The following is a 13,243-nucleotide window of genomic DNA, read 5'->3' as shown; positions in this document are numbered from 1 at the left end:
GTGGTTCACACAGTCTACCTTGACCTCACCAAGGCTTTCGACACCATTCCCCTCTCGGGTATTACAGAAAAACTCACCGGCCTGAACATAAACCCGTACTTTACGAGATGGGTTGCCAACTGGCTTACAGATAGAACTCACACGGTAAGAATAGCGGGCTCCAGGTCCGACTCTAAACCAGTCACAAGTGGTGTCCCACAAGGCTCAGTCCTGGGACCCCTACTGTTCAACATATACTTCTCAGAAGTACAGGCAAATACAGGAGGACTATGGCTAACCATATTTGCCGATGACTACAAACTGGGAGCCATAATTGACTCTCCAGCTGACACGGACATCCTCCAAAAAGGCCTTACTCAGACGGACACCTGGTGTCAAAGTCATGGCCTCAAGCTAAATGCCAAAAAATGCATACTCATCCCCCGTTTGGGAAAAATAAAACACTCACAAATTACCACATAGGTGGCAGCCCCCTTAATACAGAAGAGGTAATAAGAGATCTGGGGACCCATGTAGATAGTAATCTCTCCTTTGACAATCATATTGCCAAAGTAGTTAGGAAATCCTTCTATGTGGCCCATCTAACTACTAAAAGGGTCGCATCTAGAAATAAAAAGGTTATAGTGCCCCTCTACTCGTCATTCATTAGACCCATCATAGTGTACAATGCCCCATTTGGGATGTACCTCACAAAACAATTCCAATAGCTGGAAAGACCACAAATGTACCTCACCAAGAGGATTACTGGCCTCAAACATATGTCCTATGCAGCCCAACTGAAAAAACTCTGGCTGTACTCAGTGGCATATCGCTTACTCAGAGGTGATCTCTGCCTGACTTACAAAGCCATGTCCAACTCAGAATTGATGGACATGCTCCACCTAAAGAAATCCAAGTCACTGCAAGCCAAGCGCTCTAGTGAGCTAAACCTCGCCACAGCAATAAATAGAACATGCTGGAGGGATAGATTCCTGTCACAGAGACTCCCCAGGCTTTGGAACAAAATTCCAAATTACATCAGGCAGAGCCCCCTCACTAACACTCTTCAAGAGAAACCTTGACGAGTGGATGGGTAACAGAAAATACACCCCTGGGATCACTTTATTGGCTCTGCTTGACAGGGGATCAGTTAACTAATCAATGGGGCAGCGAAAGCTGACACACTCTGGCTAGGCTTATAAACGCCCTCGGGCAGATAGCCTAATACCTACCTATGAACCTATATATGGAATCTGTAGCAATGCTGCAGACAGTTGGATTAAGGGCCAAGTCAGATGCAGAATATACATAGGTAAACAAACCTGGTGATGGCCAGATTTTTTACACAATAACAATGTTACCCAAGTACTAATCAGGAAGTTTAACAGTGTCTGTAATGGAACTCTGGGTAAAGAGCACTACAAACTTCTTAAAAAAATCAATGCTAAATTAAAATAATGGATAACCAAACCTCAAAATTCAGAGGTTATGCATGAAAAGATAACATTGCTAAATCACTTACCTTAAGTGTGTACTTTCTCCTCTCCTCGGCCATTCGTCTAGCTTCTGCCTCCAGCTCTTTCTGTCTGGTAGCTTCTGCTTCTCGCTCTTGCACTGTAATTCTGTCCTTCCTTTGTTAAAAAAAAAAGTTAACACTGTCATCATAAAAATCAAAACTCAAGTGAAAAATAGACTGTACATGCTGTAACTGTATATGCACAGCAAGTCAAGAACGGACATGCTTTTAGGTCAATAATAGATGCCATAAAAGATAAGTTGTCTGCAGAACTGTTGATAGTGGTAACAGAATTAACAGACTAATAGCATAAAGGATTATAAATATTCTACAGTTTAGGAAAGGACACAATGTAAAGGTGCAGTGTTATGAGCAGCCTTGTAATATAACCAGAACCCAAGCAGGCACTTACAAACTGTACACTTTGTCAGTGACTGCGGTCAGCTTTATGGCATCTACTGAAATAAAAGTGGGACATTTTGGCATTTGACCAATTAAATGAAGATTCATCTGAAATTGTATAAAATTGCTTTGTTTCTCAAAGTGCCCTTCCAATGTCTAATGAAAAATCTTTAGACATCACCACACAAGAACAATGAAGAGCAGCAAAGGTCCTAATGTGAATTAACTGGACTGCTTCTGTACCAATAAATAAAAATGTATTTATTCATTTACTTTTTTATTGGTATTTGTTTACCAGAAAAGTCCAACTGAGCAGCACCCTTTTTCCAAAGGAGGCCTGGGTAGAAAAGCTCCACTATAAAGACATCATTTGTGTTGTTTCATCTTTTACAGTCAGTTTCACTCATGAGCAACAATTCCATTATTCAGTCATATTGACATCAATTACATCATTTACAAACATTTTCGCTTACAACTAAGTTACCTGGGTTGTAGGTGACTTTTAATACAGGGAAGTAAATGTAGTGCAATATGATCAGTATGCATAGATTATCATGATTTATCCAAGAACACTTCTTCATATAAAAAGACTTGTTCAAAATCCAGAACAGAGCATAAGGTAGAGACAGAGCAGCCCAACGAAATGAAGGAGAGGAGACACAAGGAAGATAAAAGAAATAATGACATGACAGAGGAGGGTATAGTTCTGACACCTGTACATTAAGTTTTGTGCAGCAGAATGTTATAGCACAAATTCATATACCTATATTAGTACCAGTTGTACCACGGGTAGTGTAGGTGTTGCTTCAGTTGGCATTTGAAGTGTTTCAGGTTACAGACTATTCAGAATCTTGAGTGGAGCGGGACGGTATTCCAGCTATTAGAAATGTAGTGTGAATACAAGGCGTATCCTACACTTTTGTTAGGTTTAATTATGGACAGTAATGATGGTTAATGGCGCAGAGAGGTCTCTTAGTAATGTAAGCTTGAATTATGGAGTGAGAAGATGAACATTTTTAAGGGTTATACAGCATTTTTTAAGGTTGTAATTAATTGAGAGTGCAACAGAAAATCATTTGGTTCAAGCCAGTTTAGTCATTTAATAGAGAGTCAGTGATGTGATCCATACTGATGGTTTGTTGCGAATTTGGCTACTTTACTGTAGCATTCTTCTAGTTTGGCTGATAGGAGTTGGGATTGGCTAAGACCAGCAGAGGCATAACAGGGTGGGGAAAAGTAAAGTGCCTATATTTTGTCTAGTAAACATACTAAGGCAGTGCTTTGCTCTACAGAGGCAGCCCAGCTTTTGGTGCAAATGGAATAGAAACCTATGAAAATGAGCATTATTTGAAATAAGGCTGGATTAAGTCCATTAAGTGACCCTTTTTTACACTAGTGTTTGCTACCCCACTGTAGACACTGTTTAGCCTAGCCTACAAGTTTGTTATGAAAACCAAACATTTTTCATCTTCTAATACAGCTTGTGTTTTTGATATGCATTGTTTGAATACTTGTATTTCAGAATGGGTGACATATTTAGTTGAATGTAGTTCTGCTTTCTGTGTAGGACGAACTTCTAGATAGTTTAAAAAAAAGAATTTATGTACTCACCATATCAGTCCATCTGAATTGCTGTTCATTTGTCTTCAACCTGTGGGACACGGATTCAGGATGGATCCGACTTGGCCCCATTACTTCAGCGTTGGATCCGAGCTCCAAGCTCCTCCCCTACCCATAAAGCCCCCGTCTCCTTTCCTCCCCTCAGATTTGTTTGCTGCCCACCATAGCAACCCAACCTGACACAATGTCTTACCCCTTAGGATAATAACCCAGACACTGTCATAAGGAATGACCATTTATGCCAAAGAAAGGGCCATGTCTTTTCCAGCCAGAAGACCACACAGCCCATGTAAGGCAGGGGGAAGAAAGGAGGGAGGGACGGCTGAAGACAAATGAAAAATAACTCAGATGGAACGTTATGGTGAGGTACATAACTTCTTTATCTGAAGTTGTCTTCATTTGCTCTTTAACCTGTGGGAAAGAGTCGCCAGTTACCAAACGCCCAGTATGCCCTTGTGGATATTCTATTACATGGCGGAGCCAAAAGATGCCCTACTTCTGGAGAGAAGATCCAACTTGTAATGGGAGATGAAAGTATGTGAAGATGCCCAGGTAGCCGCTGAGCAAATGTCATCCAAGGAAACTCTGGACCAAAAAAGCAGCTGACGTAGTCATAGACCTAGCAGACTGCACCTTCACTTGACCTGGCAGAGACAATCCTTTGGTTGAATACGCCAAAAGTATACACTGAGAAATCCAATGAGCAATGGTGACTTCTGATACAGATTTCCCTAAAAAGGGCTTAGAATAGGAAACGAAAAGTTGATCGGACTTGCGGAAGGCCTTTGTTCTGTGTAAGTAAAAATGTAATTGTCTATGAAGATCCAGCAGATGCAATTTATAGTCTCCCCTATTCTGAAAATTTGGAAAGAAGACAGGGAGGTTGATAACCTGGTTGATGTTTGATTATAAGGCCACTTTTAGGAAGAAAGGAAGGATTAGTGCACAAAGACACCCTGTCTTTATGGAAGATCATGTAAGGAGGTTTAATCAATAAGGCCTGAATCTCCGACACTCTTTTGGCTGAAGTAATAGCAATCAGGAAGGCTGTCTTCCAAGACAGGAACTGCAGATCCACTGAAGCAGCAGGTTCAAAGGGGGAAGAAACCAAGGGTTGAAGAACCAAAGTAAGGTCCCAAGTAGGCATAGGGTCCTTGATCAGTGGAAGAAGAAAGGTACTCTTCAGAAAAGCTTTACAAAGCTTAGAAGAGTCTAGAGAAGCTGAATTATCCCCTATATGGAAATTAGAAATAGCCGCCAGCTGAGAGAAGCTGGCACCCTGTTAAACAATGCCTGCCAGAAACTCTAGGAACCAGAGCAATGAAAGGATCCAAATCTCATTGAGATGCCTGCACTGAGAAACGCTTCCATTTACTCAAATAAACCTTCCTTGTGGAAGATCTATGAGCCGCTACCAAAACCTTCTTAACTGGAGAAGATAGCCCGGGAGTCCTAACCATCATGGGAAATGGAGCAGCCATGCAGTGAGCTTCAGACTGGCCATATCTGGATGTGGAATCCCTGAGGGATGTGAAATCAGATCCAGAACTGGATCCAACATCCAGGGAGGACACACTACATTAGACCACAGAGAAGGGAGCCATACTTGGCGAAGCCAGAAGGGGGCAATGAAGATGACTGAGCTCCCCAGCCGTTGTGCTTTCTGAATGATTTTTGGTATCAGGGGAAGTGGAGGATAAGCGTAAAGACCGGAGGGGCCAAGCATGAACTAGACCATCCCAGGGGGATTCCCCCAAAGTGGGTTCAGAGTGAAAAACTCGCTGCATTTCACGTTGGAAGGAAAGGCGAAGAGATCGCAGCAAGGCTGACCCCAATTTAGAAAGATCTGTTTCGCTACTGAAGGATTCAGAGACCACTCGTAAGACATCAGTATAGACCTGCTGAGCCTGTCCACTAGAATGTTGGACCACCCCGGAATGAGTGTTGCCACCAGAAAACAGCCAGTGGAGATTGCTCCACTCCCACAATCTCATGGCTTCACGGCAAAGGGGGGTAAAGACTGGGTTCCCACCTGTTTGTTGATATACCAGACTACTGACATATTCTCGGTCTGGATGTCAATCGTCCCTAGAGGAAGATGGGCATGAAAAGCTTGCAATGCCAATGGCACTGTCCTCATCTCCAGGATGTTGACATGCAGACGGGTCTCCAGGGAAGACCACATACCTTGGACTGTCTTCCCATGTAATACCCCCCCACCACTTGAGTAGGGAGGCGTTCGTGGTCACCTTGGTCAGAGGGGAAGGAAGAATAAACAGAGAACCGCAAAGAAGTTCCGGGGACTGACTCCACCAGAAAAGTGAATCTGTGCATGCTCATGATAGATGAACAGGATGAGACAATAGTAGATCTAAAAAAGACCACTGAATGGCCAAGGTCCATTGGAGCACCCTCATGTGTAACCAGGCTGTGGGAATGAGGGTGATCGTGGCCATGGACCCCAATGCCCTTAAACAAAAACAAAAAAAAAAACTCTGCTGGAGAAGATGGAACTTGAAGAATGTGCAAGATATGGAAGTTTGAGAGACTGAAGTCTGTCAGGTGTTAGGAAAACCTTGGTCTGAATGGTATCTAACCGGGCTCCAATGAAGTCCAGAACTTGAACCAGTTCGAACAGGGATTTGTTGAGATTTATGGTGACGCCCAACTGCTGGGTGGTTTGGATAAGGAAATCCCTGGCTTGGCAGTCTCTCTGCCTGGAGGGGGCAGAAAGGAGCCAATTGTCCAGGTAGGGGAAGACCTGGAAACCCTGCAGCCACAGGTGTGCTGCTACCACTGCCATCACTTTGGCGAACACTCTGAGGGCTGTGGTGAGACGAAAGGGTAGTGCTCTGAAGTGGTAATGATTGGCTCCCAGCTGGAAGCGAAGAAATCTCCAAGACAGTCTGTCCGTTTTGATGCGACAGTATGCGTCTTGAAGGTCTACACAGCAAATCCAGTAACTCTCCTGCAGGAAGGGTAGGATAGATTGGAGTGTGACCATCCAGAATGTCATCTTGGCAACTGACAGGTTCAGGGTAGAGAGATCCAGAATTGGCTTCAAGTCCCCAGTTTTCTTTGGCACTAAAAAGTACCTGGAACAGATGCCTAATCCAGAATGAGCTGGGCGGACGGGCTGGATGACTCGTTTTTCTAGCAGCTTGGAAATTTCCTGTGCTGCTGCCTTCCTGGATGACTCGTTTTTCTAGCAGCTTGGAAATTTCCTGTGCTGCTGCCTCCCTTTGCACGAGTGGAACGTCCGGGAGGTGTTTGGCCAGAATTGGCCTTTGAAGAAAAGGGATTGAATATCCTCTGGATATGATTCGCAACACCCATTGATCATCTGTAATAGACTCCCAGGCTGTTGGGTGTTGCAAAAGTCGACCCCCTACTGCATCCAGAGACAAACAGCCGAGCAACCCTTCTGGGCTGCTGTGCGGGCCTGTCAGAGAACGAATCCTGAGACCCTTGATTCTTCGGGCCCCCTCTGCCACGAGGGCGGCGTTTGTCGAATCCCCTTCTGCCTCTGGGGGAAGGCAAGTCCCAAGCATCCTGGGAATAACCCTGAGACTTCTGGAACCACATCTTCTTCGCTCCTCCCTGGCTGATTCCTGGAGAAGGATCGTTGAGGGGTTGAGAAGTGACATGGATTCCAATGGCAGACAGAATCTTCCCGTCCTTCTTGCTCTGGACCAAAGTGTTCCATACTGTCTTTCCAAAGAGGGTGGAACCATCGTATGGGGCATTTGTAAATGACCTTGAAGGGCTCCGTGAAAGTAAGCAGTCAGAGCCAAACATGACATCTGATGGCAATGCCTACTTTGGCAGCTCTGGTGGTGCCCTTAGTACTGAAGCTAAAGCCTAATAACATGTGCCATGTAGTTCAGCACACATACAGAGAACATTGCTGAAGTGTAGGACCGCTTCCCAAAATGGGTCAAGGTCCTAAACTCTTGGTCCGAAGGGTGGACTGTGGAGATCCTGTGCGAGCTCCTTATTGGTAGCTGCCGCCACCACTGTGCCATCAACAGGGGGGCCCCTTTATCCAGTGTGGTCTGTCAGAAGGGGTGCTGAGGACCTTTATCAGGACATTTGGGGATTGGCTCTACTGTGTCAAGCTCCTTCCACGCCCAAGACATCAAAAGATCCACCAGGGGATCTGCGGGAGGGGACACCCAGGAAGTACAGGGTCCTGCGCCAAATGCCTCCATGAACACAGACTCGTCAGGGTACGGTTTTTGGACAGACCACCCCCTACGCTGCTGCAGGATCTCCATGATGTCTCCAAATGAGACATCCTCTGGGGTGATTGGGGGGAACCCTCCATCCCCTTCCTCCAAGTCAGTGTCCTCTGCGAGAGCCTCCAGCGGGGAGTCTAAGTGCCTCCTTTTACATGTGCATTTTCGAGGAACCTCCTCATGGGGGTCTCTGGGGAGGACTTGAAAATGTCCCGCTGTCCCATGTGGGAACTCCCTGGGGCAGAGAAGCAGCAGGCTGTCCCTAAGGTGGCAGAATAGTGGAATCCGAACCAGAAACAGAGGGAGCCAGGATAGATTCAGAGGACAAGATCGTCAAGGGTCTTGATGGGATCAGGAGAAACCTCTCCACCATGTCAAAGGCAGAAAAAAAATTCCCCCCCCCTGAGCCGGCGCCACAATCGAGTCCACAATCCTCTGGATCAATGGGGGAGCCAGAGCCAAACCTCCAGGTGCCGAGACTCCAACTGGAAGGATCAGCTCCAAAACCTTGGAGGCAAAACCACCCGCTCAGATGCAGTGCCAAGGTTACGGCAAAAACAAACTAGGTACTAAATAAACTCAAAAAATAACAAGAAATGAATTTCCAACAAAAAGCGAGGCACGAGAAAAGTTCACTGATTAATTTAAATGATGCGCTTTTCGTTACGGCTCCAAGAGCCAGATGGTTCTGAGCTCATCAGAGCAGACCTGCTCAAGGCAATGGTTGGCATCAAGGTACCAGGTACTGTCAAGCACTGACCCCTCGACGCCGAGGGTCCTCAGACCCGAGGACTCCGAAACTGGGGTCAGATCAGAGAAGGAGTGACCAGGATGAAGGCGGACTGCATGCCCCCCATTCCAGAGGGAGAGGGGGCAGGCAAGACTCCCATTTGTATCGGAGTGTGGATGAACCACCTCATCATCCTGTCCACCTTGGCTTCGGAAAGGCTGCGGGTGGATCTGGAAGAGGAGGCCACTGGCCTATAGAGGCAATGAGGTGACGCCAATACCAGGGAATGGCTCCGAGGCACCTCCAGCTCCGGGGAGAAACAAGGAGAACGGAGTCAGGGAGAACCAGCGCTAGGAACCAATCAGGACTTAGTTGGTGGCTTAGCTGAAGAAAAATGGATGGGGGACCGCTTCCTTGAACTATCATGATGCTTACATTTCTCTCTATCCCCGGTCCTCTTACTGGGAGGTTGAGTCCCAGAGGCCGGGGCGGAGACCGAGGTAGAAGCAGAAGGGGTGGCCTGGGACTGCTTAGTAGGTGGAGGGTGAAAGCCCTTGAGAATAAGCTTACTCCTACTATTGATTAAGGTGTGGGGATTGAACTCCACGCAGATTGAGCAGGAGGAATCAAGTTGAGGGATCCCTAAAACAAACAATGCACATAGGTGGCTATCAACTGGGGAGAGATTATGGCCTCACTCTGTGCACTTACGGGAATCCCAGTTTGGGTGCCTCTGACATAATCAGAGGCAGAGAATAACCCAAAAAGAAACAAACACACAGACAGACACACAGCCACAAAGACAGACAGACAGACACACAGCCACAAAGACAGACAGACAGACACACACACCCACACACACCGCATTTGTTTTTTTTTTTTTTTTGTAATATGTAAACAGATGCCTAAACTCGAAAGGTAGGGGAAGATAAAGATAGAAAGGGAATTTTAGATAGAGAAAAGAGAATAGGATTTTAGATTTTAAACACACTTACCCAAAAGGAAGCCTGGAGCAGAGGGCCACGATGCTTGCAATGAGTGCGGCAAACGAGATCTGAGGGGAGGAAGGAGACAGGGGCATTATGGTTGGGGGAGGAGGTTGGAGCTTGGATCCAATGCTGGAGAAATGTGGCCGAGTCGGAACCATCCCAGATCCGTGTCCCACAAATTGAAGAGCAAATAAAGACAGCTTCAGATCTCATATTTTTGAACATTTTGCTGACATTAGAAATTGTCACACATCTAGTGCTTTGTATAAACATATGCTTAAAACATTCCACTACTTCATTTTGATTTACCGCTATAGCTTGGATATTCTGAGATCTGAATAAGTTGGGCTGGTATGAACAATTAAAGAACACAGTTGGACATTCCAGTTAGGTGCTTTATTTTCTCCAGGTTTAAATGATTTATTGTGATTATTGGTTTTTAACTGGGGGTGGATCTACTTATATAGTTGAATGTGCTGTGGTCTAATTACATTCTTAATTTGGTACTGAAGAAGGCCTTTGTCCAAACCTGGTATGCCTTTGCTCCAACAAATACCTCCATTAAAGTTTTTAGTATTTTATATATGTTTGAATAAAGTTTATTATATTACCGATGTGGAGTGCCGGCCATTCTTTGTCTTTGGGACTGTTTCTAAGCAACCATCTCCTCCTGGGTCTCTAAGGCAATTTCCTTCTTCAATTATTTTCATGGTAAACAGCTTTCTTCTGTTTGTGGTCATTCTGCCAGGGTGGTTGCATTTTCTGGTGCTTTTTTCAAGTATCTGGATACTAGATCCATTTTTGGAACCTGCAGCTTGGTCTTGTGTACACACCTTTATCAAACATCATATGTTGGATGTAATTTCTAGGGCCACAGTAGTTTTTGCCAGGCCATCTTTCATGGGGATTTGGAAGGCTCCTCTGTGGCCTCCTCCACCCATTCTCTCCAGTAGCTTTTGTGCTCTCTCAGTTATAAAGAATACCGCAGCAGTGATAAAGATAGACATAGTATGGTTGTGTAAGATCATAGTTATAACAGCAGATGTCCTGATTTTCATTGTTCCTGTATTCTGTCCCTCACTCCTTTCTTTTTCTCTATTGCCTTCCTTCTGGCCAAGAGGTCTTTCTTGCATCTTTTTCTCCTTCTTACCTTCCTTGATGTACACATTCCTATCTTCTTGAGCTACTCTGGTTGTTCTAAGGTTCTGAGGATTAGGCGCTTGTTCATCACTTATATATGTTATGGTGAGATCTTCCTCAACTGTACCTTCTCCCTTGTCAAAGCTTCATGACTGCAGAGGACATTTACCACAAGCTTCTTCAAAGTTTGGACTTACATAAGACAGGAGCTGTTTGATACATTCCAACCTGAAACTTCTGCCTGAATGATAGAATTTTAATACCTTTTAGGCACCTGTTTTCTGAAGACATGCAGCAGGTATTAAAGGAGATTAAGAAACCTGCTACTAGAAAATCATATATAGGCAAACGGAAGAGATTGTCTAGTTGGTGCCAAACTAAGAAGCAGGACCCTTTTAAGACCCATATGCTTCTGTTTCTACAGTATTGTCTGTTATCCTCTGGCCTTTCTTACTCTTCCATCAAGATTTCACCTCTTTACCATCTCTGCTTGTCTACCCATGGATCTCCCTTTCTACCAAACCTCAAGCCAATCATTTTTGAAAGGGATTTTATGTATCCATCCACCTAAAAAACAAGTAGCTCTTTCATGGAATCTCAGTTTTGCTGTAAAGAAAACTGAATCAGGTCCTCAGGCTGAACTGAAGTTCTTAACATAGAAAGCAGTGTTACTCATTGCACTGACCTCTGCACGAAAAGTATCAGAGTTAAAAGTTCTTATGGTGAGTTGTTCTTACTTCATTTTTCGTAAAGACAGAGTATCTTTGAGAACAAATCCTTTATGTCTAAATTGGTGCCATAGTTTACTTTGTGTCAGGCTATTCATCTCCCTTTTTTCAGATTCAAGAAATAAGAGGTAAAGGATTTTGCATAACCTGGATGCCCACAGGCAATTTTGGTAGTATACTGATGGAACTAAAACCTTCACGAATTTCAATCAACTGTTTGCCCCATTTTTGCCTTCATAGAAAAATCGCTGTCAAAACAGACAGTTTCTAAATAGTTGTCTCTTGCTGCTGTTTTTTTTTTTTTTGTTCTTACCATAACAAGTCACTTCAGGCAGGATCAAAGTCCATTCTATCAGGGCTTTTGTTGCTTCTGTAGCTTTTTGGAAAGGGGTGAACTCTGGAAGTATTCTAGATGTGCTGACTTGGTCTTTTGTGCATATTTTTACAAACAATTACAAACTGAATGCTTTTTCCAGGTCCAGAGCAATTTTTTTATGACTAATTCCAGAGGGTCCATGACTTTGACCCTTTTCCCTCATCCCTTTCTTTCTAAAATCTGATAATCTACTTATATAGCTTAGGCTACTGCAACAGTGATCTAATGATTAACATACTACATTTACAGTAGATATTCAAATAAATCACTCTTGCAGTAGGGATGCTCTCCCTCCTGCCACCCCTACTGCTATAGATCGTATATGTTATAAAGGTATGAATAAGTTGGGCTGGCATGAACAAATGAATAAGGAACACAGTTGATAGTCTGGTTAGGAGTTTTATCTTCTCCAGGTCTAAATGATTTATTGTAATTATTGGTTCTTAATTGGGGGTGGATCTGTTTATACATTTCATTGTGCTGTGATCTAATTACATTCTGAAATTGGCACTGAAGGCCTTTGGCCGAAACCGGTATGCCTTTGCTCCAACAAATACTTCCATTAAAGTTTTTAATATTTTGTATATGTTTGAAAAAAGCTGAGTATATTGCTGACATGGAGTGCTAGCAGTTCTTTGTCTTTGGGATAGACTTTATTGGCCTTCCACTCTTGATGTACTTGCAAGAGGTTTCTTTGTGGAACGTTGCTTAGAAACGGACAAACCCAATTTCCTGGAATGAAAAGAAAAAGTTGCACAGATTACCGGACATCTTTCTTATCTAGGTAATACCTGAGGTGTCTATGTAAATCCAAGGTATGAAGAATCCTCTCACTAGCATTCTGTGGAGAGGGGGAAAAGGAAGATGAATTCTTTTAATCAAAATCGCATTAATGAGCACCTTGGGCATAAACGTCTAACTCAAAAAAGGTGGTATTGCCACGAGTGTCTGAAGTTCAGAGAATCTTTTAGAAGAAAAAAAACCTCCAACAGTACAGTCTTTGAAGTACAGTGCAACAAGGAAGAAGAAACTGCAGGCTCAAAGGGAAGGTTAATTTCTTCAGAACAAAAGTAAGGTCCCAAGAAAGAGAAATAGGCTTTCTTGTGGGCCTAATATGAAGGATGCCTTTCAAAAATTGTTCGACTTCAAAGCAAGAAGCAAAGAGTTAATTCAAAGGCAAACAGCAGAAATGTCTGACAAATGAACTTTAACAGATGAATATGGCAGACCAGAAATGTGCAACTCACACAAAGAAAGAACTATAGGAATACCCACAGAAAGGGGTGCGATGTTATGTTTGAGACACCAAACAGAAAATCTCTTCCATTTAGCCGCATAAGCATTTCTAGTAGTGTGTTTTCCAGCCTCCTACAAAACTCAAAGTATGTCTTCAGAAAACTGTTGTCTAAAAGCAAAAAAAAAAAAAAAAAAAAAAACATAAGAATTACCTAAATACTGGGCAATGGAGGGTGAATGAGAGCTCCCTTGTCCTGTGTGATATCATCCATCCTGTGAGGTAACTTGT

The 13,243-nt window shown here is 43.8% G+C and overlaps 1 protein-coding gene across 1 annotated transcript in view; it reads right to left on the bottom strand.

Annotated features, from left to right (window-relative positions):
* Nucleotides 1-13,243, bottom strand: part of MFAP1 (microfibril associated protein 1) — a 637,732-nt gene that overhangs the window by 402,887 nt on the left and 221,602 nt on the right. Inside the window, exon 5 of the mRNA XM_044077701.1 lies at nt 1,502-1,610. Within this exon, the coding sequence (XP_043933636.1) occupies nt 1,502-1,610 (109 nt within the window). The remainder of the gene's footprint in view (nt 1-1,501; nt 1,611-13,243) is intronic.

The sequence above is a fragment of the Protopterus annectens genome, chromosome 7.part0 (genome assembly GCF_019279795.1).
Source record: "Protopterus annectens isolate FY-2018-M chromosome 7.part0, PAN1.0, whole genome shotgun sequence".
NCBI lineage: Eukaryota > Metazoa > Chordata > Ceratodontiformes > Protopteridae > Protopterus > Protopterus annectens.
This window is presented reverse-complemented; position numbering and strand designations above follow the sequence as displayed.